Below are 27,053 nucleotides of genomic sequence, written 5' to 3'. Positions count from 1 at the left end.
ATTTTAATAAGTTATATTTTCATTATATGTAATGACACAAGTGTGATTAATATTTAAATAAATAAAGTAAATCATTCCTTTAACCTCAAATATGTGAGTGTGGGCAATATTTCTAACTACTCAATACAAGGTAGATTTTGTAGGTCAAAAATCGTTTCTATACGAAGTTGCTTCCAGTAAATATACACACATATAGAAAATATTACTATAGATTCAACGTAAAAATAACATATGTATGTGTTTAACGTTATTGTTATGAGACCTGAAAAATTTACTTCATAAATATGAACTATTTGTAGTCTATAGTATATTCTATACGGTTGATTATTATGAGAAATATTGTTCTACGGCCTACTTTCGAGTTTTTTTGTCTTGGATGAGATGATTTTTTTTTTTTTTAATCTTAATGTTATGTGCTCGATATATTGTCAGATTATTAGTCTCAGTTTATCTTATATGTATGTGTTTGTATACATTAATCTATTAAAAATTAATAAGGCTTAGGCGGTTCCGACAAATTTGTAGAAATTTATAAAATACATTGATTATAATACTTTGTAAGAATACAAAACAAATACATGTATCTATACCATATAAATAATTGTAATTAATTTGAATCTAATTGTTTCCCACTAAAAAAAATAATATTTTAAAATTCATGAAATTTAAATTTAGTATGTCATAAGAATATACTTGATTTATAAAATAATTCTGTAGCTTAGTGAATTGATTATATAAGGATTTAAAAAATAAAAATGTACACAATTATAAATTAATAAAGCTTACGTTTATCCGTAGTTCCAGTTATTTATTTAATAAATATATATATATGTATATATGTATGTACTGTAAATTTGTATGTACATTATAATTATGTTAATTAAAAAATTTACTTGTCAGATTAATAAAAAATACATGAAATAATTCTTTATATTCATAATACGCAAAAATAAATAGGGTTTGATTTTATTATTGTTAAATTTTTGCTGTTCGCTGTGTAGAGTTGTAGTAAGAGTAGGTATGGTAGAAATCGATTGCAAGCGGTTTAATGTTTTTTTAGAAATCGTGCATGTCGACAAATACCGAGTACATTTTTATATTAATAAAACATATTTTTTTATAATTCGTATGAAATACTTGAAGAATGAAGACTGGATTATTATATATATTACAAAATTATTATATATATTTTTTCGAATTTATTATAAGCTATTCATCTTAGTACTATAAAATAGCTATGTAATGTACAGTTCATGTGTATTTGATGTTAGTTATATATAAGAAAAAAAAGTTAATTTATACGAGAATGATAAAATTTACTCTAAATCGAACTATAACATTTATTAGGTTATAATTTATTTTGAACATGTCTCTAACTAAAACTATGATTAAACTATCGGGTTAGACTAGGTTAGAATTGATTATTAAAGAATATTTTAAAATTAATCAAAATTTGTAATTTAGTTATCCAATAATCTAATAATGACTTCACCAGAAGATTTCATCCGCTAATCACGCCTTATAAATTACTACCATCATATATTAACTGTTCTGGTATATAATATGTATATTGTGGATTACGAAATAACAAATTAAAAAAGTTATTATATTACTTCGTACTATATTGGCCAAATATTACTAGTAAGATTTTTCTATTTTTAAATGCTGTGTGCCTACATTTGATTTTTCTAAATTAATATTCTAATTATTCAATTAAGTTTAAATATATTTACTTATAATATATAACCTGCGTGAAATCAAATTTAAATTATAAATAATAAAAAAAAAACCTAAAATCGTAGTGTATCACCAAGCACGAATCACCCAACTATAACCGAAGATTGACTGACATAATATTATTAGAGGAGGAGCTTACATATTTTTAGTACAGTTTACAAATTAATACTTACAGTTAACTGTGGCATTTAGCGTGTTTCCATTATGCTTATGATATTTTTGTGAAATTGCTCTTGTAAGCCCTTCTCAGTCTTTGCCTATGCTTTACATTACTCGTGGGCCCGGAAAATTCTGGCATTTTCAATTATAGTGATCACTTAATATATATGTATTGAAATCAAATTACATTGATTAAATGTACTATTCAGTAAAATTTGAAATATTTTAGTTATTTTAATTGTATCTGTGTTCAAACAGTAATTCATTAGTTAATTAATAAAGTGTTTTTAATAATATATTCAAATATATGGGAATACATTTCTTATAGTTCTTATTGTATAATTTTTATTTAAAACCTTATAACACATTCAATCATATTACAATAAGGTTATATCGAAATTAAGATTTCCTAAAGTAACATTATTATACATTTCATAACAATATTTCAATATGTATTAATGGTTTTTTCATATTTTTTGTTACTCTTGGTACTCCTAAAATCTTAATAATATACTTGAATTGAAAAATTTGAAGACCCCTGTAGACATAAGACATGATTCTGCTCAAATTTTCCTTTCGAAATTCTGAGATTGCTAGACCTAAAGACATTTTTTCTTGATGATTTTCAACAAATTAATTTAAATGAGATCTTTGTTACCTCCTTATAGCAAGGACCGGCAAAGTTTAAGTAGGAAGAAGCCATTTTTTTTTTAAACATTTACAAAACATTGCCCAAAGAGCCGCACACAACAACTTTTTTTTTTTAGTTGTACATATGACTATAGTAAGTATAAAGAAAAAATATCTTGATACTCAAAAGAACCGCAGGTTATTATTTAAAGAGCTCTAGGTTGCCGTGTTCCCTGCTATATGAAAATTATTTTTTTTTATGAATTTTGACTTTGGAAATCTCTGCAATGAAAAAAATGTTTAATGTTATAACGCACAGTAATAATAGTATATATGTTACTTTTGTCCAATGTATTAGGTACTTCATTTTGAATCCTTACAATCATTTATCAACTAAAAAGTTATAATTGAGCTAATTTATTTATTAGTCTTTGTATTATTAATTTATGCCTTTAGTTACTGGTAAAAATTATTGTAGTCTTTATAGTAACAATGCATATGTATGATATAATATCAGTGTTGTATTTTATTTTAGATAATTATCTTGCGATAGCTCTGGCTATTAAAGGTTTTATGTATTTTGGATGTAATGTCTTAAATTTTCTTCTGGTGCTCAGGTACTCATAATTTTAATGCTTAAATTTGATTAAACAAGTTATTCTTCTTGTTGTGTGTAAATAAGTAATTAAGTATAGTTATTTATCTTATTATATGCATTTATCTTAAAATTAATGAAAGAAATGTTTTGTAGTTTTATGTCGACAGTGTAGGTTTGGAAAATTTTTTAATGAAATTATATTATGATATATATTTAATATAAACATAATATACCACCGTTATGTTTCTAGTGTAATACTAAAATATTAAATGTTGACCTCAAAATACAACCGTAAGCACTATGAAATTATAGCATGCGTTTCATACTTTTATATTTATTATATTCGATCCTTGGTATTTTTTAATGGTTAAAATTCAAATTTAACCTTGATACAGTTTAATTGTGTTTATAATGAATTGACAGTTATAAATTGGTAAATTTAAAAAAACATTTGAATTAACAAATATTTTTACAATTCAACAAGAAACGTGTATAACGTTTTAAAATTGAATTTTACTGCGATTTAGATATTAATTGACAGAATTTTGCAGTTGATAGTTGTATATAAATAATATTTTTGTAAATAATTTTAAAGAGTGAAGTTAAAATATTTTTATTTATTATTAGTATATCTTAGTTGACAAACGTTTGGTTGGACCCACAATAATCTGAACAATTTGTGTTCAGACTGTTATATCCTGGTGAGTTATATACGTATAATGGTTTCCCGTTGTTTTCTGCACAACTTCTTTATTTAAGATTATTTAAGAATACATCTTGGCCTTACCTAATTCCTAAACATTTCACAATGTGTTCATAATTGTTCGAAATGTATGTCTTATACAATTATGTAATTGGGATATTTATTGTACGAAATTGTACCTATTAGGTACTTATAATTATTGATAAATTACTTATTATTGTAATAAAATTGTTTTGTATTTCAACTTATACGTAGTAAATTATAAAATGTTTATGTAATAAATACAAAATGAATTCATTTTATTTGATATAGTGGCTGAAATAACTATAATAACGTTTTTAAAATCATATTAATTGAAAAATTTGATTTTATACTTAGGTGTGTAATGCGTTACGTATTAAATTGACTTTAATTGAGTTTATACTGTATATGTAAAAGAAGTTAAAAACGCTGTGAATTCAAATTATTTATGGATTATAAATTGTATGTACTCTGCGTATGTTATAAACAATTTTAAATTTATGTATTTCGAAGTAAATTGTAAATATTTTAATAAATCTTTTATCCTCTGATGGTTTTAATTGTAAAAAAATATTTTTATTTGTAAAAATGTCTTGATTAAAATGTAAGTATTTTATAATGACATACTGCAATCGAGTGTGGTGTGACTATAATAGTTTTAATTTTGCTGAAATATTAAATGTTGTGCGAAACGGAGAAAATGATAATGATCATATAAATAATAATATAATTGGAATAAAAAGTTTTAAAAAAACACTCTGTATACACATTACTATTTATATTTACTATATAATAGGTACGTTAATACGAAAGTGGGCATCCTATCATTTAAGATTATGTATTAGTATTTAACTGCAGTCCAATAACCACTTATGATATTTTGCTATGAGGTCGCTGTATACTATCAAGGTAAACTGCTTTCACTTTCTCTCTCTATGTCTTTAATATACAATTAGGTACTTATATGTTATATTACTGTCTACTATTATAATGCATCTTCGTAGTACCGTTAAAAATAATAATAATTATTGTTATTGTTTTTTTTTCGAAGATCTAGAAATTACTACCAGGTTAACTGCTGGAATTTATGGATCTTTCATTAATTGTATAGTGTTTATTCACTTCACACAGTTTGATGCCAAAAATCTGTCACTGCCCCTTTGATTACACGTTTCCTATTATATTATTTTTATACTTTTCTATTGAAGATGCCATCGTATGATTCGAAATTAACGATTTATCTGGTATATGTCGTCGTAGCAATAAATTCTTCTTAATTCTGTAAATTTATATATATATTTTTTTAATTGTATTTTAATGTTTTTATTGATTGTCTTACAATTATGTACTGTACCGTTGTATCTAGGACGTCCAGTTTTATATACTTGGCCTAGTTATGAGTTAAGAATATCCACAAGGAGTCGAGTTTCTAGTGTACGTTTTTTGTAAAATAACGTTTTTATTTGCTATAATTTGTTCGTATCAAACATAATTTTCATTATTTTTTATGTTTTATGATATTGGAACTTGTAATTAATACATCATGGTTAACATTAGCTAATAATAATTTATTTGTTTACGTATAGTTGTGTAAATAATAATAACGTCTTAAGTTTTTTTTGTGATTTTTTAGTATAATTGTACTTACTCCATATCATTCTCCAATGATCAATGTGAATCTTATTTTTCATGAAATAATTTTCGAAATTTAGCGAATGTTGATTAACATATATAGGTACTTTCAATAACTGGTATTGGATTATTTGCGTTGCACGTGTATTTTAGTTTGGCATAAAACGTGTTATAACTTATATCTGTTGCTACAAATTGAGTAATCCGTTGAAAAATATGATTCTTCGAATGAATTGAATTATACATTATATTAACACTTAATAATATTTAATGACATCATATTTTATTTACTTTTCGAATGCTATTTTGAAGTATTTTTTAAAATGTTGAGGAAAATTAATGAATTTCTAAAATATTATTGTACCTACCAGCTACAGCCGCAGGATTTTAAATAACAATAAATCATAAATTACTGTTTCGATTCATTTTTATTTAGGTCCCATAGATATGTTCGACAACATATTCGGTGGAATTGGCAAAGGTTGTGCCAGCCACCCTTGGGAAGTCATCGTGGGTGTATTAACTATTACAGCATGTATGTTATCGACGGACAAGACAGCTGATCCATCAATGTCGGGTGTACCACATAGTGCAAAGATCATTGTGAGTATCTTCAAAGTAAATTCATACTTTTATATATCTAATACTGTATGTGTATTTTAATTATTTTATTCTTTTTGCCTTAAAATGTCTAAATCATATTATTTTTATTTAAAATTATATTAGGATGAAGAAACACATGCTCTGGATGTAATCATTATGACTTTAATAAGATGCACAGCTGTGTTATATTGTTATTATCAGTTCAATAATCTTAGACAGTTGGATTCAAAATACGTTTTAGGTAAAATATTATTTTATTTTTAAATGTACTGTGATTTAATTTTGACTGTTTTTTTTTAAATGTTTTTTTGATTGGTAATGACATTTATCTTATTGTATTAATTATGAAGGTTAGCAGGTTGTCTAGACCGTTAAATGTATGAACTAGACATGGTCTTTTTAGTTTTTATGACATATAAAATAAAGTAGAAATATTTTTTTCGATTCCATAAATACTTTCTAATGAGTAATATGTTTGCAAGGTCAATTAATAATTAAACAATATTTTTGCAACTAAGCTTTTTATTTCACTGTTTTCTTCATTGTCAAGATTATGATTCCCTGATTGATATAGCCTTCTTTTAATTCACCTACAGCAATCTGTAAACGACTTTAAAATCTGTTATAATTTCTTTGAAGCATTTGTGATAATTAATAAAAACTATGAATCATTCTTGTTATAATTGATTGCCAAGGAACTTTTGATAAATAATAAACAAAACAAACTCTTATGTTTTCTTACATAATCATTTTTTCTTTAGTGAATATGTGTAAATATTCAGTCACTCACTAAAATAACAATAATTTTATTGGGTTGTTAAAAGTTCTTTATCATCACCCTGTTGGTGTAATATTTACATTTGAAACTTCTGTTATATTTATTAAATCAAAAATGATTGATTGTTGATTGATTATTTAATTTGAAATTAAGCATTTTAATTTGTTTTTACATTATTTATTATAATTGTTACCATTATTTGTTTATCAATTTGTAAAACTAGTAATTACATATCTAAAACAATAGGTTAGATTGTTATTAAAAAAATTATCTTTGAATGGTTAAGTAACTACTGAAATATTTTACTTTCCTTTTGAATCATAAATTGGCTGCATGATATCTGTTTTTGCTTTCATTAATTATTTTATATACTGTTTAATATATATTTACCACTTTCTTTTTTTTTTTTTTTAGTACTCTGTATAATTTTATTTCACATATTCTTATATTCTTTATTTAAAATTAGTTAATTACTTACAACTTGTAAATTTTATAGTATTTATCTACAAATTTGTGAATAATCATTAATTTTATTAATCAATTTCATATTTATAATAAACTGTATTTTTTTTAGGTATTGCTGCCTTATTTACAGTAATTTCCAGTTTTGTTTTTAGTACCATAGTAATACATTACTTACACGGAGACTTAAAGTAAGCTTTTAGGTACTTGTTTAAAAAAAATCGGATTTAATGAAATTATGCATGGTTATTGGCTAGGAGCAGTAGCCTTGGGTCCTCATCAACATGTATATCAGAGTAGCTAATTATAATTAATAAAAAAAAAAATATTTTATTCATTTTTGGATAGTAGAACTGTTTAACATTTCAATATTAATTTTTGTGTTCCCATTTTCCTAAATCCGATTTATTGTTTTAATAATTAATATAGTATTATAATAATATAATAATCTATATATATATATATAAATATTTTATTACAGAGATGCAATGTTTTTGTTCCTATTAGTTTTACTTGTTAACTTAAAAAAGGCTAGTCTTATGGCGCAATTTGCACTTAGTGGCTGTTCACAAACTGAAGTGATTAATAATATATCCAAAGGCTTGTCGTTGCTTGGTCCATCAATTTCTTTGGACTCCATTGTATTTGGTCTTGTTACCAGTGTTGGTATGCTATCTGGTGTTGAACGTTTAGAAACATTATGCATGTTCACATGTATGTCGTTCATTGTGAACTATGTGGTAATCATGAGTTTCTACCCAGCTTGTTTATCTCTCGTATTGGATGTAAGATATTTTATATTTATAAAATTTTTATGGTTTAAGTGTTACTAATAGAATTTTTATTATTTAATGTTTAATCAATAGTTACTGAGAGGAGGAGATGAAAATTGTATGCCAATTTGGGGTGACCGATCTCAAATAACTGCTATTTGTAATGATCATAAAACTGATCCAATCACACAACGTGTTAAGGTGATAATGTCAGTTGGTGTAATGATTGTTCACGCTCAGAGGTATGATTTCATTCATAGCTTTAAAAATAGTGTAGGATTTGCATAAGAAATACTACTAGCACCTTCAGTTATCCTTTAGTGATCCGTATTTGTATATATATATATATATATATATTTATTTATTTATCTAGAAAAATATTTTTCATGTTCTAAGAATAGTAAGATTTAAATAAAAATTATTACAATAGAATTTATTCTTATAACATTTGTGTGTATCTTGTTTTAGTAGGGATAATATTCAATATTTCTTTACTTTTTTACTTTTTGTGATCTTATAAACTTCTTTACACTATTTTAGTCGATGGGCATTAAGTGGTATGGAAACAGAAGCCGACAATATGTTAGGAATACAAGTTACAAAGTTTGCTGTATTTAATGAAACAGAAGAGAATACTCATCGTTCAGTTCATAACTCTATTATACAGTAAGTAAATATCTTTAAATAACTTATATTTTCACACCAATTACATTTAAACAATATCAAAATATGATTCTAATATTAATTAATTTCCCATAGTTGGATGGCTGGTGGAGCCGATCATATAGTCATATTGATCATTTTAACATCAATAATAGTTTGGTTTTGGTTCTTTGGAGACCGCGATGAACTTGCTAGTCACTTAGCATTAGCAAGTAAACCATTACATTATACATCTGGTGAGTACAATATTGAAGTATATACTATGTATATTAAAAAATTTGAATAGATATTGTATTTTCAGTATAGCTTTGTAATTCTTTTAACTGTAACATATTTTTGACCTTAAAGATTTGGAAAGATAATTCTATTGTCAATGATCTTTTTACACTGAAACATTATAATATTTAGTGTTTGCATTTTGTCGTTGATGATTTAACTCCTTATAAAATCTACATTAATATCTTACATAATCCAAACTAAAATGTGTATGAATTAACATAATACATAAAGTTTTGTTGAACTTATTATATTTATTTTTCTTGTATATAGGTAATTCAGTACATGAAACATTAAAAAATATTCAGCATATTAAAAGCCTCACTGATAATCAAAGCCCAGCAAAAATAACTTTAAATAAAATGATTCAAACAGAAGATGTTGATAGTAACATTATTCCAGATGAAAACAATATGGAAATCAGAACATTTGATGAATGTTTAGATATATACAAAACTCAGGTAAATTAAATTATGTTTAAAGAGAAGTCTCTTTAAAAAAGTTTAGAGTTTTACTTTAATACTTTAAGATTATTTATATATGGCATAGTATAATTTTTTGCTTTATTATTTAACAATTTTAAAAAATAATTAATTGTAGTGTTAATAATAATATAAAATTTAAATTAATTATTCTGACAGTTTTATTTTAAATATGACTATATTTAAAGTTAATTAAATTAATTACTTAAAATCCAAGCCAGTTTATAAATTATCATTGCAATTAATATCACCGTTGATTTTAATTTTCATTACATACTGTGTAGTAAAATAATTACGAAATCAATTTAAGAATTAATATTCAACAATAATTTATGTTATAAGAACTATTAAATAAATGATTATTATTTTAGTATTAATACTATAAATCTTTAAAAAAATACCTTGATTTTATTATCATAAATATTTTAATTATTTTTAATTAATCAATTTTATTTTAATTTGATTAGTAAAATTTTACTACATTTCATTTTTGAGTACTTCTAATCTTGTACTGTAAAATTGTATCTGTTTATTTTTTTAGAAATCAGCAGAAAAATTAAATGATGAAGAAGTATTAATGTTAGTTAAATCAAATCATATAAAACCATACATGTTGGAAAAATGTGTCAATAACCCGGAGAGAGGTGTTGGACTCAGAAGGAAAGTAATTGCAAAAGAAAACAATTTGACAAAAGCCTTAACAGAATTACCTTATATTGGTTATGATTATTCAAAAGTAGGTGCATTTTGTTTTAGAACCAATTATTGTAGTAGTAACTTCATAGTAATATATTGTTTGTTAATTAAATAATTTTAGGTTTTAGGAACAAATTGTGAAAATGTTATCGGTTATGTAGCTGTGCCTGTCGGAGTTGCTGGGCCATTGCTTGTAGACGATGTATTTTATCAAGTGCCTATGGCTACAACTGAAGGTTGTTTAGTAGCAAGTACAAATAGAGGATGCAGAGCTTTGACAATATGTGGCGGTGTTATAACTAGAATTGTGGATGATGGTATGACTAGAGGACCTGTAGTGAGATTTTCTTCTGTTACTACTGCTAGGTATGTACTTGGTATCTATTTGAGCTATTTATATTTTCTGAAAATAATGTGCTATTTCAATTTATACTCATTAGCGAAGCAAAATTATGGATGGATAATCCAGAAAATTTCAAAATAATAAAGTCTGCATTTGATTCAACAAGTAGATTTGCTAGACTTACCAAATTACTCGTACGCATAGCTGGTCGACATTTATTTATTCGATTCACAGCTTCGACTGGTGATGCTATGGGCATGAACATGTTATCTAAAGTAAATTTTAATTCATTATTTACATGAGTTATTTGTAATAATGATTTCATGTCCAAAAAACTTTTATACTTTTATAATACAATGATTGTGTATATAATTTTGTAATTATGTATTTTTATAGGGAACAGAAGAATCTCTCAGAATTATTGGAGGATATTTCCCTGATATGGAAGTATTAAGTTTAAGCGGTAATTTTTGTTCAGATAAGAAACCAGCTGCAGTAAATTGGTATATTATTGTATAAATGTTTTATGAATATGTCCCTTATTGAATAACACAAATTTTCTTGTATAGGATTGAAGGTCGAGGAAAATATGTTGTAAGTGAAGCCATTGTACCTTCAAAAATTGTTACAGATGTATTAAAAACTACTGTAGCAGCATTAGTTGATGTTAACATCAGTAAAAATTTAATGGGATCAGCAATAGCTGGTAGTATCGGGGGGAATAATGCTCATGCTGCTAACATTGTCACAGCTGTATACATTGCTACAGGACAGGTAATAATAAATCATTATTTTCTTTTATAAACTGTACTTTAGTAATTACCATAAATCGATTTACAGGATCCAGCACAAAATGTAGCGAGTAGTAATTGCATGACGCTAATGGAAGCATTTGGAGATGACCTCTATGTGTCATGTACAATGCCTTCCGTTGAGATTGGTACAGTAGGCGGTGGAACATCGCTACCTGGTCAATCGGCATGTTTGGAAATGCTTGGAGTACGAGGAGCACATTCTCAAACACCGGGTGACAATGCTAAACGGTTAGCACGTATTTTGTGTGCAACGGTTTTGGCTGGTGAACTGTCACTGATGTCTGCCTTAACTGCTGGTCACTTAGTGAAAAGTCATATGGCTCACAATAGGTATGAGAATGATGATTTATTGATTTTTATCATATATATTATTTGCAACTAATTGCACTTAAAAGAGTAGGTTATAAAATATTAAAGGAAAATATTTTGGCAATAATAGGTTAAATATAGTACTATGTGTGTACATCTTCAAATGCATTTAATTATATCTTAAACAGCTAATTGAAATTTATATTAATTAATAAGTTATGCAATTTACTTGAAATAACATAATAATCTTTTCAGTGGTATCCAAAAAAATACACAATATATTTCAATTATTTTCATAACAGTACATTAAATTAACAGATTAATTTAGTGCATACCATAATAATAACCTTTTTAAGTCTAGTGATTTTCAAACTATGATGTTTTTAACTTAAATAAGTTAATGTTATTTATTATAAATTTTAAAATATAATATACTAAATGTTTTTTCGGAACCGATTGCACTTTATAAATATTTAACAAAATAATGTTTCAGTGGTTCTAATTCATAATCTTATAGAATATAATCAATTACAGTTTAATTTAAATTAAATTACATTAGTTTTCAACCAGTCAACTATTGAGTAATTAAGTAATTAAATTGAGTTATATTATTTATTATTATAATTTTGTAGACCTAAATAAAAAATAATAGTGTTAAACAAAATATCAATTTGATTACACAAAAAGTACATTGAACCATTAATATAAACTATTGATAATAAATATTGCTTAATATTAGATAGTTAGAATATCTTTAATTTTAAAATTATTGTTTTAACATTTTACAGAACATCCACATTATCAAAACCGGCCGTTCAGGATTTAGAATCAAAACCATGCCACCAAAACAAACAATTTACAAGTTGTGTATCATGAGTGATATGAAATTAATTTATTTTATATTATGCTTAATTATTTTTTATTGGAATATATATAAACTGTTGTACATAAATAAAATGCATTTTATTATAGCTAATGTTTTCTGTGATGAATTATGCTTTTTGTTCTACTTTATATGGGTTATTGTAAAATGAACTAAAATGTTGTGAATTTATACATAATACATTATACATAGAATAAATATAAATATAATTATATAAAAAAATGGAAAAACTAGCAAATAGTTGGATATCAAATTTATTATAATACATAAAAAAATATGTCATTATACAATACAATTTTAACATGTACATAATTATTAAAAATTACAAATGTAAAAATGTTGTTGTAAACATTGAATTTTGATACATTTTATAGTAAAAATCGATAAAAATGAAGAATCGTTTATATATTTATATTTTAAATATAACCAATGTGTATTAATTTATTGACTACAAACAAATAATGTGTTTTAAATTAAATTTGATCAAATTTAATAAATGCTTTAACTATGAACAACATTAGAAGGTCTTCGAGCTTCAATTATTTGTTCATAGTATTCTTGAGGTAAACCAACTTTTTTCAAACATTCATCACTAGATTCAAACATCTCATCTTTGAAATAATATATCATTGCTTCCCAGCATATAACTTTTAATTTAGGTATTATTATCCATGCACTTGTTATATCATTCGATCGACCACCATTACCGTCCAAGACTCCTCCATTAGAAACTATGCCACCATAACAACACATGCGGCCCGAAGGAGTCACAGCAGTCGAATGAAAATACACTGGTTGAGGCATTGTACACCTGGTGAGTTTTTCCCACTGCAAGTTGTCTAAATCAAAACGCCAAACATCTCTAAAGGCTCGTATTCCATTGAATCCACCACAAACGTACACAAAATTTGGGTTTTCAGGACACTGAACACAACTATGGCAACTTCGATTATCTGGGTAACCAGGTCTTGGTACCCTGTGGTCTTGTTTTGCAGGGAGAAATTGCCACTGTCTGGTGGTAACATCGAACATATGGATTTTCTAGAAGAAATAAATAGTTTTAAAATACACTCATTACATTTTGTCAATAGTTCAATGTAATATTGCTTTATATTGCTATATATAAATTTATTTAAATAAAAATCACATTTTATAATGGGATAAAAAGTTACTTAAATTAGATTAACTATAATGTAAATTTATGTTTCTTTTTTCATTTGTAATATAATCACAATAGTTGAATGTATGTAAGGGCAATACCAATAGAGCTTTGTTATCATTTGGGCTCGGATTTCAATGTATTTGCATTTTCTTTTTTTGGAATGTTTTACAGGATGTTTTCTAAGCTTTAAATGTGTTAAGTAATCCATATTGGAACTACAAAATTTTTTTGAAGCGTTTTTTGCATTTTTAGCGGATTTTATACTTTTAGGCATTTTTAACATTTTTAATGCATTTTTTAAATTTAATTAGACATTTTTTACCTATTTCTTGTAATATGACTAAAAAAAAATATTTACTTATGGAAATAAAAATTATACTATGTGATATAAATCATTTTTATTTTGAACTATATAACATCAGACAAGGCTGAAATTTATCTTGATTTTTGTCACATAATGTACATACTACCCAATGAGTCAATTTAATGATATAAAACTTTTATCGGCGTATTTTCTTATCGAGCGATAATATTATACTGGCAGTATGTGTGGCCAATAGATGCTTTTAATTGTGTGTTGCATATTACGTTGTAAGTATTGCAGATGCATTTCATATGCTACATATTTTTTTTGTATTTTTTAAAAGGGTATCTTTTTAATTTTTTGGAGCATTTTTTAAAGTTTTAGGTCATAAATGCATTTTTTAAAAATATTTTAAATATTTTTAGGGTATTTTAATTTGAGCATTGGTTATCATCAATATTATAAATATACCTCAGCTATTGAGTAAATTATATTTTGCAAATTAATAGAACATAGTAGAAAATAAGGAAAAAAATGGGGGTAAGAAAGATGTTTGAAAGAACACAATATGAATATTTAAGAAAATACCTATAATAGTACTTGTAATTAAACAAATACAACTCAAATTAAAAATAATGTTGAGTTATTGAGTATTTATGATTATTCTTATACATTTTATATTTGAGTTATCAAAATTAAAGTTTAATTAATGATAAAAATTGATTTTTAAAATACAAAAATCACAAATAAATGTATTCTGAAGTTAAGTGGGAATAAATCTTATCATAAAGTAAAAATTTTGTATTTAATGACTTTCAGTTTCTCAGTCAGACCCAAAGAAAACTAAATAACTGTCAAAACATTTGTATTATAATAATAGTTGCTGGCCTAGATGGTGCTTCTATATGAGTTGTGTGCAAAGAGAGTAGGGAGAGCGTGTGTATACATTCCGAAGAATCGAGTCAAGAAGTATGTAGTTAAAATGGTTAATAATGACTAAAGTTGGTTACTGCGACAATGGTAAAAGTGACTTGTCACCATTCTTTTCTACAGCAGGCACCAGTTACCACAACAGTCATAGAGTGTGGACATCTACACAATTTCTGCATATATAAATATACTATATTGTTGTCAATATTATAAGTCAAATCACCACTTACCATTTATTTTTTTTCACTGTCACAGTAACAAATTAATAGTAACATGATTTTTTGCTCATCACTAGTGAGCACTGTGTTGAGTAAACAATCCTCTTTGTTATTGTTGTCTGTTATGGAACTGCATTTATTATTATTATATTGTATTGTGATTTTTAATTTATTGAACACCATTAAGGTATTATCAACTACAATAAATCTTATTTATGCCTAATTCCCACATAAATAAGATATGACACTAACCGAAAATCCATAGTATATATTTGTTGAACCTCCTCGTCCACCACCAAATATGTATACACCACCATTGTAGAATACCACTTCATGTCGATACCTAGGCTCAGGTTCTTGGCCTTTACCTTGTGATTTATGTAACAACTCCCATTTCCTAGTACTTAGATCAAGTCGATGGACATCCATCTCATATTCGTGACCAGATGTGCCTCCAATGGAATAAATATATTTACCATCCATTACAACACCTTGCCCATATAATGGCATCGGAACATCACCAGATACTTGTAGTTCTTCAAATTTCATCCCAACTTCTTTATATTCATTGGCTAAATTTCCTGAAAACATGAATAGTAATTTAGTTCATCTGAACTATTAATTTATGTTTTTCCAAAATCTTACCCAAGTACATTCGATTGCTACAAAATGCTCCAAATGGAACTCCAGTACCACCATATATAATGATAATGTTACCAGATAAAGTAACAGAACTAGACGCTAATTCTTGAGGAACATCTTTACACGATATTATCTTCCATTCACCTAAATCAAAACAATATTTCCAAAGTTCTCGCATAACTGAAGACACTCGTTGGCCATGTGCATCCTAAAAGTAATACCATAATCAATTATACATTAAAAGATTAAATAAATTTAGCCATCAATACAGGTATTGTGAAGTAAAATTATTTCTGAAGAAATTTGGAAAAAATTTAAATCAACAAAATGTTCAATCAAGAAAAATAGACTTGTCTTACATTTGTTCGAGGATTAAAACCTCCATATGAAAATAAATATGCATTGTTGCACACCACACGATGACCACTCCTGGCTAATGGTAGCTGCGATTGGTCAAGGTTTTTCTTAAGCACAGTGAATACAAAAGGTTTAAACTTGTATATCGGAAGACTGTTGCTGTTTTTTGACATTTTTCATTGCATACCACCTAATAGAAAAACTTAGTTGCTCAACAAAGTCACAATTTATAGTACAACCATTCTGTTTAAACTCTATTTCGATAATACAAGAAGATACTAATGGAAACATAGACTAAATTATGCACCAGGACGTGACTAGAACAAATGGCACGCGGTGGACTAGTCTAAATGTTCCGAAGAGATTGAATCACTTACCAGACGAGATGATAGACACAATGATCCAGGAATAACAAAACGCGAATACGGTTAGAGTTACTACAAATGGGCAACCAGAAGTTGATGAGCAATAGTCAAGTTGAGATTAGAATATGTATCGTATATTAATTAATCTATGGTTTTACTGACAAAACGGAATCAGTAGGTTCGTAAAGACAGCGCTAACAGTGATGAGCCCATATTACGATGCAACGCGTCCGTGATATCTTTGTAGGAAATGTTTTCTGCTCTCACGAATACGCGTTATCCAATTGATATTGTGTTATCATATTATCATCATTTTTATCTCAGCGACTCAGCACAGATTACCTAAAAATCTCATGTGATTACTGTTTATCCGAGGATAGGACCAATTCGAAGTTACATTCGATTATCACACGCCTTCGTTGTGTTAACAACTAACGAAGGTACAATAAAATAATTACTGTGGGTTGGAAGATATTATTACACATTTTTATCTTGAATTATGCATATCAGAATGGCTTTAATCGGAATCTTTTGTTAAGATTGCTTCAATATTGTCCAAGACCACGGTCGTAACATAATTATGTCTATAATTATATAATAGCCGTAAATAACTTTTGAAATTCGGTGACTAATTTTCTGGCTACTTTATACATGCGATAACTAGAATATAAGAAAAACAGCAAGACATGTTTGATGTAGTTGCGGTGTAGTAGACGCCGAAGCGTGTACCTGTTTTGATCATCCATCATCGTAGAAAACAATGTCCATCATGATTTAGGATTACGGTTATCACAATGTCTAGGATTATTATTTCGTGGTTGTGACAGTTACTATCACATCACTAACACATATCAAAGTATAAGGTCTATGGGTTGACCGAAACCGAGGTTGATACGGTTGTACTGTGATAGAGATATTGTGATAGCACAAAATAAGTTATGAAATGATGCTGTGATAGATTGATATTTTTTCGATAATTGCATTAATAAGATAGGTGTGTATTATATAATTATTTATCCGATTAATTTAAAATTATTCGTAATATTAATTATTATGCTGGTAACGTAGGGTTATAGACATTTTTTTTCGTCACTTATTCACAAATAAACCGTGATACAAAAATAACCTAAGAAAATTTAAAAAATTAATTCCCCGCGAAACAGTTTCGTCGTATGGAAAAATAGTCGGTTTTAATTAAACTATTAATTATTTTTAGGAAAAAATAAAATAATGTTTTAACACAAGTAACTTGTCGTTGGATATATTATAGTTACACGAAACGTGGTTTTTAAAAAGGTATTTTGGAAAATCGGAGCGATAAAAACGTTATCCTGAAATTCCCGGTATTTTGTTATCATTGTTGCAATGAGCGGTAACCACATATTAATATACATATCTGTGGCGGCAACTCACTGCAGCCGGTTGCATTACAGATGTTTTATGTTAGTTGAATTTGAAATTTTATATTAGTCGTCATTCTGTTCGCTCTCAGTGTTGGTGTCCTTGTTTGAGTTAATAACTTTCTGTTAGTTCGTAATTTATTGCATTAAACTTTAGTGAGTACTTTCAGCATTATTATAAAATCTTTTCTTATTGGTTGGGTTTATATTTTTGATTCTGAAATTATTTGTTCTCGAATTGTTTTTTTTTTGTTACCTAGAATAACTTTATATGCGCTAACAATCCAGTGTTTTCATAGAACTGTGAAATTGTTTTGTTTGAATAATCAAATTATGAGTGCATTAATTAATCGTCGAAATCGTATTCGGGTGAGTAAAATTATTGTATTTATGATAAAAATTATTTATTCTGGGATTTGGGTTACTCTTTTAGCTGAATTCAGGAGCACCTAATGAAGATGACGCTTCTCTCAGTGTGACTGATAGTAGTGCTCCTGACAATAATATGTCTGAGGACAATGTTACACCTATTAAAGAAGAAAATGATTTTGAGATGGATTCTGAACAGGATGATCCTACAGGTAAAATTAGTTGGTATAAGAACATAATTAAACATAAAATGATAGTTTAATTATTTATGTGATTAAACTGATTCAATTGTTAGTGTTGATTATTCCTTAGTATTATACTATGCAAATGATTATTATTATTCTTGATGATTATACCTATAGTTTTTTGTATAGGGATTTGAAGTTGTTATGTTTTTAATCAATTATCAAAACTAATTTTACCATCAACTAACTTTTAAATAAACTTTTATTTTTAGAATTTCAAATGTATGATATTTGTTATAATATTTATATTCAATAAATAATTATCTTATTAATTTACTTTATTAGGCTTGGAAGGAGCAGCATTTCATAGTCGTCTTCCCTTTGATAAAATGACTTCAAATGAAGCCTATTGCTTTGCAGATGTAGCTCATGGACCGACACAAACTCAAAAAATTTTTTTACATATTCGCAATCGATTGGTAAGTGCTATACTTTAGTGAAATAAATATATATTTTTAATATTTAAATTTATAATAAAATAATAACAATGTAATAATCTTATTTTAATATTAGTTACAACAATGGTTGGATAATCCAAAACAACAATTAATTTTTGAATCTGCTTTACCATCCATTGAACCACCTTTCAATACTGACAAAGTTCTTATTTATCGAATTTTTACATACTTAGAACGTCATGGCTTCATAAATTTTGGTGTATTTAAGAGATTGAAAGTAAATATTGCATATTACTTTTGTATATTTATAAAAATATTTAATTTGTATCTTTAATTTTAGCCTCTACCTATAAAGAAAATTGGTAAAGCTATCATTATTGGAGCAGGTATTGCAGGGTTAGCTGCTGCCCAACAAATGCAACAATTTGGCATGGAAGTAGTGGTCCTAGAAGCAAGGGTATTTTAATGAAATATATTAATAACCGACTGGTATATTTTTATAATATAAATTATTCCTTGTTTAAGGATCGAGTTGGTGGACGTATCGCTACTTTTAGAAAAAACAGTTATGTCGCTGATTTGGGTGCTATGGTTGTGACTGGTCTAGGAGGTAATCCAGTTACTGTACTATCTAAGCAAATTAACATGGAACTTCATCGTATTCGTCAAAAATGTCCATTATATGAACCTGGAAAATTAAATGCATTGGTATCAACTGTATGTATAAAATTCAATGATTATATTTGTAATATATTACTTGAACTTGACTGTGTATATTTTATTTTACAGCAAGTTCCTAAAGATAAAGATGAAATGGTAGAGCGGGAATTTAACCGCCTCTTAGAAGCTACAAGCTATTTATCTCATCATTTGGATTTCAATTATTGTAATGGAAAACCTGTTTCACTTGGTCATGCATTGGAATGGGTTATAAAGTTTGTACTTTTAATTTAATTAAGAAAACTACTTTTTATTTAATAGTTTTGTATTATTTCCAATAATTTTCAATTATAATTATATTAATAAGTTAACTATTAATAATAAACGGAAAAAATGTATTTCAATGTATATAATAATAATTAACCATTCAAAATACTTAAAAAGAAAAGCTTTTGACATGTGTATTTTATAGAGAATTTTATTAATATTGCATCTTAAAGTATTAAAATAAGAGTAAAATACCTAAAAAAAGAAAATCATTAGTTACTAATATTTGAACTAGTTTATTTAATTCTTTTCTATGACTATACATTTTTTTTTTCCAAAAATTATATTACTGCAACTGTTTGTAATACATTTTGACTAAATATTTATTAAATCATACATTTTTTCCAATTATTAGTAGTAATGTCTGTAAATAAAATTATGGAATAGTTTTAATAAGAAAATATATAAAATTAATATTTTATTTATCATAGATTACAAGAGAAACATGTCAAAGAGAAATTGACTCAGTATATGAAAAATTATGTAGCATTACAAGAACGATTGAAAACCATTCATAAAAAGGTATATTACATAAAATTCCATTTCATAAAAGTTGATGTGTTATTCTTAAAAATGTCAAATACCATAATAAAGTTTTATCTTTAATAAACATTAATTTGTTCAGTATGTGATCTTGTATAATGAATAAAGTTGATGGTTAATATTTAATGAGCTTAATCATTTTTATTTAATAGTTTATTCATAATTAAGCAATTGCTATAGTTGGAATTCTATTTTGTGCATCTTAATTACTAATTTTTTTTTTATGTCACTCTAAATTTTTTTCAAATAAATTATAATTTATTTATTACAATAAAATATTAAAAACCTCTAGCAACATTCAATATTTATGGAGAATTGATTAAATAAAGCAGAACAGATATGATTAGTGTTGCATAGTGAAAATATTACATGTAAAAACTATTATGCATTAAGAATGAAAAAAAAATCAAACTCACTATTTCTTGTATTTATTGTAATGCCAATGATAAATTTTATCTATAATTTTATGTCTTTATTGAAAAATAACTAAAAATAAACTAATATTTTTTATTTTGAGTTACAATACCAATTTTAGATCGTTATAAGTTATATTAGTATTATAACTATAAGTCATAAAAATATTTGAGGTATATCATACATTGACCTTTAGTTTTAAAATATATAATACTTAAATGTCTCAAATTATTATATGTTTGATTAGATAATTCATGTGCAAGACATTTTAAGTGATTTAGCCACACAACAAAGAGAAGGCTTTGAAGAAAAGAATAATGATGTTAGTGCAAATTTTGCATACCTTTCAGCTACAAGAGAAATAGCTCTCAATATCAAAGTAAGTTTAAATTATTTTATAGTAGCTGATAAAATCAATATTATTATTATTAACAAATTTGTATATAAAAAATTGCTTTCTAATATTTTGTAAATATGAGATTACTGTTACTATTAACTAGGGCCCGGATTTAAATGCACTTAAAACCATATAAATATGCTATTAAAAAAAATAGTTGTGGGCATTATTTAACAATCTATTAAATACATTTTAATCACATTCACACGTAATACGAGCAAAGTCTGCGATGTAATACGAACTAAAGTTGATTTGTTATTTGACCAAATACTGGTGACGTTCCATAGTCAATAATAAATTGAGATAAAATAAAAACTGAATCGAAAAATAAAGATTGACAATGTGTATGAAAAACCTGATAAACCTACTTAAATATCAAGAAAATAATTTTTCTTTTAATTTTATTTTAAATAGGCTAAATTTGTTTAGTACATCGAACAAATATGCATTAAAAACCAACAAAATGACCCAATAATACTAAAAATGAAAAAACGTCGAAATATGCAAAATATAATTTGTAGTTTTGAAACCCTCATTACATGAATCGAATAATGTTCTTAGAGAGCATTGTGTATGATTAACCAAAAAAATATGCACTTTGCATTGAAATCTGGGCCCTACTAATAACATCTCAGACAATGGTAGAATTGATAACTCATTATTAATAGAAACAGTGTTGGATTTAAGGGAAGGGCCTTGGCCCCCCTCCATTGGCTTAAATTAGGTTTTATTACTTCAATAGTGTTTAGTTTTTATTTTAATCTTTATAATTTTATCTTTTATATTGTTTCGTTCAAAAATAATGATATAAATTATATAATAATAATATAATACTATAATGATATAAGAATTTCCAAACATTTGTCAACTTTTACTAACTTTGCAATATTACCTGTAACAACATTGACAAGTGAGCAGTCTTTCTCAACGCTAAAACGCATAAAAACATATTTAAGAACCACAATGGGGGAAAACCATTTAAATAAATTAGCTTTGTTTAATATCCATAAACAAATTGATGTAAAACTTGAAGAAGTATTAGATATGTTTTCAAAATCTAATCCTAGGAGATTAAAATTATCTTTATCGTTATACATTTCTTTCAATATTATTATAATTTAAATATAATCTTTAACAAATAAAAAAAATGCACATTTAAAATTATTGTCTATTTGTATGTACCTATTTGTTAATTACTAAAATACCTAAAATTTGCATTTTGGACCATGCCCCCCCCAATTAAATCCTGGATTCACCACTAAATAGAAACTGATATTGACAGACAATGTTAGAAAATAAATTTTCTCTTACTTAGTACGTATATTTATAGGCAGTGTTAGAATCATAGATAAACACTAGATTTCATAACATCATTTTCATTTCATGATATTATTAACATTATTAACATTATGAATATTACAATAAACTATTTAACAAATTTGATTAAAATACTTGATTTAATTATTTTAGATACTTTTATATTTTCTTTCAAAATGACAAAATTTTATACTATTTTTAAAAATCTTATCAAAAATATAATATTTGAATATTTGAATATTTTGTACATTGCATATTTTAAATATGTATTTCCTTAACTTATATAAAAGTAGAACATTTTGTACGACATACTGTATTGAGTACATTGTATAAATATTTTAAAAATAATGGTTTTATTTGAAAAAAATTGTATTTAAGATGCATAAACTGGATTAATTTATAAATTTTAAATTAATATTAAAATAAGTATTAAATAATCAATCAAATTATATAGTTATATAAGTTATATAGTTTAAATTCTAAATTTGTATTCTACTGTACATTTTTTTAAATATGATTTAATTTTATAGCAATGGGATGAATTAATTGAAGAAAAAAATGAAATTGAAGAAAAGTTGAAAGAAATAGAAGCAGCTCATCCTAGGTATGTATTATATACTCATCATTCATTTAAGTACTTAAGATATGATAAATGAAAATATTTAGTGATAATTATTAAAATTGTATCAATTTTAAGGTAATTTTATTTATTATTGTGTTTATATATATTAACATTAGTGTGGCTGTTATACTGTACTTTTAATTTTTTCAACCATAATTATAAATTGTATACACCTTAGTTGTATCACTCACATTTCTTTGATTTTTTTTATTAAATCTACTCTCCAATAATTATATTGATATATTTAAAGCATAACAAATGTACACAATCATTTAAATTTCTCATAAATAATTATTATGATCCCCCATAACAATGTTTTATTTCTATAGATGTTAATGCTAGTTTATAACTGAATATTTCAATGTAAATGATTATTTAATATATATATTAATATAAATAATTATACAATTTTTTACATTAATGCTCTGAAATATTTGTGAAATATTAAATATTAAATAACATATAATAATATGTTCCTATTTATTGTAAAAACCAATTAAGTCTAGTATAGAAGTTATAAATATGACATACACCAATAGTTACTGGTCGAAGGTTATTTCTATAATTTATTTATTTTTTATTAACAGAAAATGTACTTTATTATAATGTATAAAAATATATCAATGAATTTATACCTTTAATTTTTTGGAAAATATTTTTGATAAAAGAAACTATTTTAAACTCCACAAATATTTGTTTTAATTACTTAATAAAATTCAATCCTATATTTATTGTCTATATGTTTTTCTGTAGAGACAGGCTCTGAGAAATTTTCCTTGTAGGAACAGTTTCACCCATTGACAGTTCTTTGTTAATATTAAATTTCTTTCGATAATTTGTTTTTTTTTTAAACAAGTGATTTTCTAAAGATTTTCAGTTCCCATCCCTATAAAATTTTTATAACCCTTTATCTAGACTAGTACTTCCCAAACTTTTCTGACTCATGGTGCCCTTTTCGATCTAAGTAGTTTTCAGGGTGCCTTTTCTTAAGTCATAGCACGACTAATCATAAGGAAAAATTTACACTAGATAGTACTTCTTGACGACCCGGCACCTCTGTACAAACATCGGGGCGCACACTTTGGGAACCGCTGATCTAGACTAATTATTAATATTTAATATTAAAGACAAAACTATTAAAGATAATTGGGTTAAAGTTTCATTGACTTAAGTTTGTTAACTTTTTATAGTGATGTCTATTTATCAACAAAAGATCGTCAGATTTTGGATTGGCATTTTGCAAACTTGGAGTTTGCCAATGCTACTCCTCTAAATAACCTGTCATTAAAACATTGGGACCAAGATGACGATTTTGAATTTACTGGAAATCATCTAACAGGTTAGTGTTATTTTACTTATATTTATAATAAAGTTTGTTAAAAATAAAAAAATATCAAATACCTCAGATTATCCGCGATGTATTTGTTGACTGATTTTTTTAAGGAAATATACATCCAAAGGAATTTGTGTTTTTCCCAATGCACATCAAATTAATTATCAACACATGCTAGTATTCGGTATTGTTACAAACAAATGTATAAGAAAATTTCATGATTACTTAATAGAATAATAGCATCTATATCCTATGGAAATATCACAGTATATTCAAGTTTTTATACATTTTTACTTTGTTGTATTTACCTGTGGGGATATAATTATATATTCATGGTATTTTTAATATATTAATTATTGCATATGCCCATATAAAAAAAAGTACATGAAATCTTAACCTATATTAATTATTTTAACCTTTTCTAATCAATATTTCTACATAAAATACAAATTATTGCACATTTTTGTATAGAATCAGCTCCTGTATGTATATATATATATTTTGTATTTTTAATTCAATTTCAATTTAGTTGATTATTGAGTTCAGATAAATTTGAAGTAATTATAGTAATTTTAATTATAATATTATAGAAATATTTCTGATACTATTTTGATAACTAAGAATAGATAAAAAAAAAAAATTGATATTATAATATAATATCAAGATGATATTATCATCTATTTTATTGTTTCTTTTTGAAAAAGTAGCCTTTTAAAAATATTTGATTTGGCATAGTTCTACCTATTAATACATGAATATTAAGCTCTTGTAAATTAACTGTATATTACTACAAAAATATATTTTTAAATGTAACAACATTTATTAATTAAACATCGGTCACTTTTAGTTGTAATTGTTCTAAAATATTAAAAAGAAAATTTAAAGCTATACATAAAATATAGATCAGAATTTTAATTATATAATATCGATAAGAAAATAATTAAGCTGTTAAATTATTTTATAAAAAAAAAAAAATATTAATTATTCAAATACATAAAATTTTTTAAAATTAAATCAATTTAATAAATTATCAGTTTTTACAGAAAATTATTTATAGAGGTATCTACATAATTTAAAATCTATTATGTTTTAAATTGTTCAATTATAGTTAATTTTAAAAGGAAGAACTGTAAAAGTATTATATTTGCTTTTTATATTCAATCATTTATAAAGGGATTGTGAAACTTTTGTCCTGAACAAATAAAAGGAAAAATTGTAATACTGTGGTTAGTCACAAAGGGATAAAAGGATCTGCCCTTGGTGCTTAAAATTACATTCTATACATCTACATTTTGAATGAAACCATTTTTCTTATATAATAGAAATTGGATTGTCATTTATTTGTTGTAATCATTCGTAAATTGAATTGTATTGTTTATTACTTTGATATATTAAACAATGACAGTACAATTAATTGAACTTACTATAATATGTATTGATAAATTAAAAAAAATTAAACATTAAAAAATATTTTTTGAATTTCCTAGTAATTTTCGAGATTATGTCTATAAAATTAAATTATTGATTTTAATAAAACCTAGATCAATATTTGTAAAATTTACTGTTTTTTTAACACTATCATTTTCACATTCAAATTAAAAACAATAATTTACCGATGTCAGTTAGTTATATCTACATTCTATGGAATTTATTATTTTACTAATATATAGGTATATTAAATATATGAATAGTAGTAAACTATGTTTAAATATTTTCAAATAAAAGTATTATGATTTGTATCAATAGATAAATATGTTCTTATTTTTATTGAGTTCATATAAAATAATGATGCTTGCTGTTTCTCAATAATGTCTATGATTTTAACTTTTTGTCTTTGGATTCTTTTTTTTTTTTTACTATGTTTATTAAGAGTTACTTATGTTTTACGTATTTTAAATTATTTATAACTCACTGTACACGGTAACATACTTATTTCACTAAATTACACAAGTATAAATATTTATATTTTCGTTTAATTTTTTACTATCTACCATATAAACTTCGTATTTAATAAATCTTGTTTAACGTTGTTTGTTTTCAATTCAAATTTGTGTCTTAATGATAATTATGACGGCACTACGCCGAAGAAATATACAAATTTTGAATTTATGTAGTTTTGATATATTTAATTTTATTAGTTGTTTTTATACGTTAGAAAAAAAGTAATGGATAGTGTAAAAAAAGCAGTATAATATATACATCTATATACGGTTATATGTGTATTTACTCGTATATACGCAATATATATACATGCATATCAGTCTCAATGGGGGTTCGTGTGGAGAAAGTTTCTGTTTTACGAAATGTATTAAAGATCTATATATTGATTAATTGTCTAACGAGATCTTTGGGGCACGGATGTTGTAGTAGTCAAAAAGTAGGAAAATTGATTGCTGTGTTGTACTACAAAATACTGAAAATCGCGCTTAAAAAATTAAAAATTATACTGAAAAATAACGTTTCATTATAATTGATAAAACATGTTTT

At 25.4% G+C, this 27,053-nt stretch overlaps 3 protein-coding genes across 7 annotated transcripts in view; 2 read left to right on the top strand and 1 right to left on the bottom strand.

The window, feature by feature from the left end:
- LOC112690125 (3-hydroxy-3-methylglutaryl-coenzyme A reductase) overlaps positions 1-12,672 on the top strand; it is a 30,113-nt gene extending 17,441 nt beyond the window's left edge. For 4 of the 5 annotated variants that reach the window (XM_025564056.1, XM_025564052.1, XM_025564055.1 and 1 more), the window contains 15 exons: positions 5,917-6,083; positions 6,207-6,324; positions 7,436-7,514; positions 7,805-8,108; positions 8,190-8,338; positions 8,637-8,762; positions 8,856-8,995; positions 9,309-9,496; positions 10,059-10,253; positions 10,335-10,579; positions 10,654-10,831; positions 10,953-11,059; positions 11,126-11,330; positions 11,397-11,701; positions 12,469-12,556. In XM_025564056.1, the coding sequence (XP_025419841.1) occupies positions 5,928-6,083; positions 6,207-6,324; positions 7,436-7,514; positions 7,805-8,108; positions 8,190-8,338; positions 8,637-8,762; positions 8,856-8,995; positions 9,309-9,496; positions 10,059-10,253; positions 10,335-10,579; positions 10,654-10,831; positions 10,953-11,059; positions 11,126-11,330; positions 11,397-11,701; positions 12,469-12,556 (2,583 nt within the window). In that variant the 5' untranslated portion in view covers positions 5,917-5,927. Of the gene's footprint in view, positions 1-5,916; positions 6,084-6,206; positions 6,325-7,435; positions 7,515-7,804; positions 8,109-8,189; positions 8,339-8,636; positions 8,763-8,855; positions 8,996-9,308; positions 9,497-10,058; positions 10,254-10,334; positions 10,580-10,653; positions 10,832-10,952; positions 11,060-11,125; positions 11,331-11,396; positions 11,702-12,468 lie in introns of all 5 variants that reach the window. The other variant, XM_025564051.1, reaches the window with a different exon arrangement.
- Positions 12,673-12,993: 321 nt separating this feature from the next.
- Positions 12,994-17,277, bottom strand: LOC112690124 (kelch domain-containing protein 10). Its single transcript, XM_025564050.1, has 5 exons — positions 16,554-17,277; positions 16,179-16,366; positions 15,823-16,027; positions 15,430-15,758; positions 12,994-13,604 (listed from the first exon to the last, which is right to left on the bottom strand). Exons 2-5 carry the CDS (start codon positions 16,347-16,349, stop codon positions 13,065-13,067), a joined length of 1,245 nt encoding a protein of 414 aa, XP_025419835.1. The 5' UTR covers positions 16,350-16,366; positions 16,554-17,277; the 3' UTR covers positions 12,994-13,064.
- Positions 17,278-17,915: 638 nt separating this feature from the next.
- LOC112690111 (lysine-specific histone demethylase 1A) overlaps positions 17,916-27,053 on the top strand; it is a 308,655-nt gene continuing 299,517 nt past the window's right edge. Inside the window, exons 1-12 of the mRNA XM_025564036.1 lie at positions 17,916-18,097; positions 18,202-18,310; positions 18,375-18,522; positions 18,841-18,974; positions 19,069-19,230; positions 19,294-19,410; positions 19,479-19,670; positions 19,743-19,888; positions 20,372-20,462; positions 21,145-21,276; positions 23,142-23,215; positions 24,424-24,572. Coding sequence (XP_025419821.1) covers positions 18,275-18,310; positions 18,375-18,522; positions 18,841-18,974; positions 19,069-19,230; positions 19,294-19,410; positions 19,479-19,670; positions 19,743-19,888; positions 20,372-20,462; positions 21,145-21,276; positions 23,142-23,215; positions 24,424-24,572 — 1,381 coding nt within the window. The 5' untranslated portion in view covers positions 17,916-18,097; positions 18,202-18,274. The remainder of the gene's footprint in view (positions 18,098-18,201; positions 18,311-18,374; positions 18,523-18,840; positions 18,975-19,068; positions 19,231-19,293; positions 19,411-19,478; positions 19,671-19,742; positions 19,889-20,371; positions 20,463-21,144; positions 21,277-23,141; positions 23,216-24,423; positions 24,573-27,053) is intronic.

The sequence above is a fragment of the Sipha flava genome, unplaced genomic scaffold, assembly GCF_003268045.1.
Source record: "Sipha flava isolate LNK unplaced genomic scaffold, YSA_version1 48_pilon_pilon, whole genome shotgun sequence".
Taxonomy (NCBI): domain Eukaryota; kingdom Metazoa; phylum Arthropoda; class Insecta; order Hemiptera; family Aphididae; genus Sipha; species Sipha flava.
Note: the sequence above shows the minus strand (reverse complement) of the source record. Positions and strands in the feature narration are given on the sequence as shown.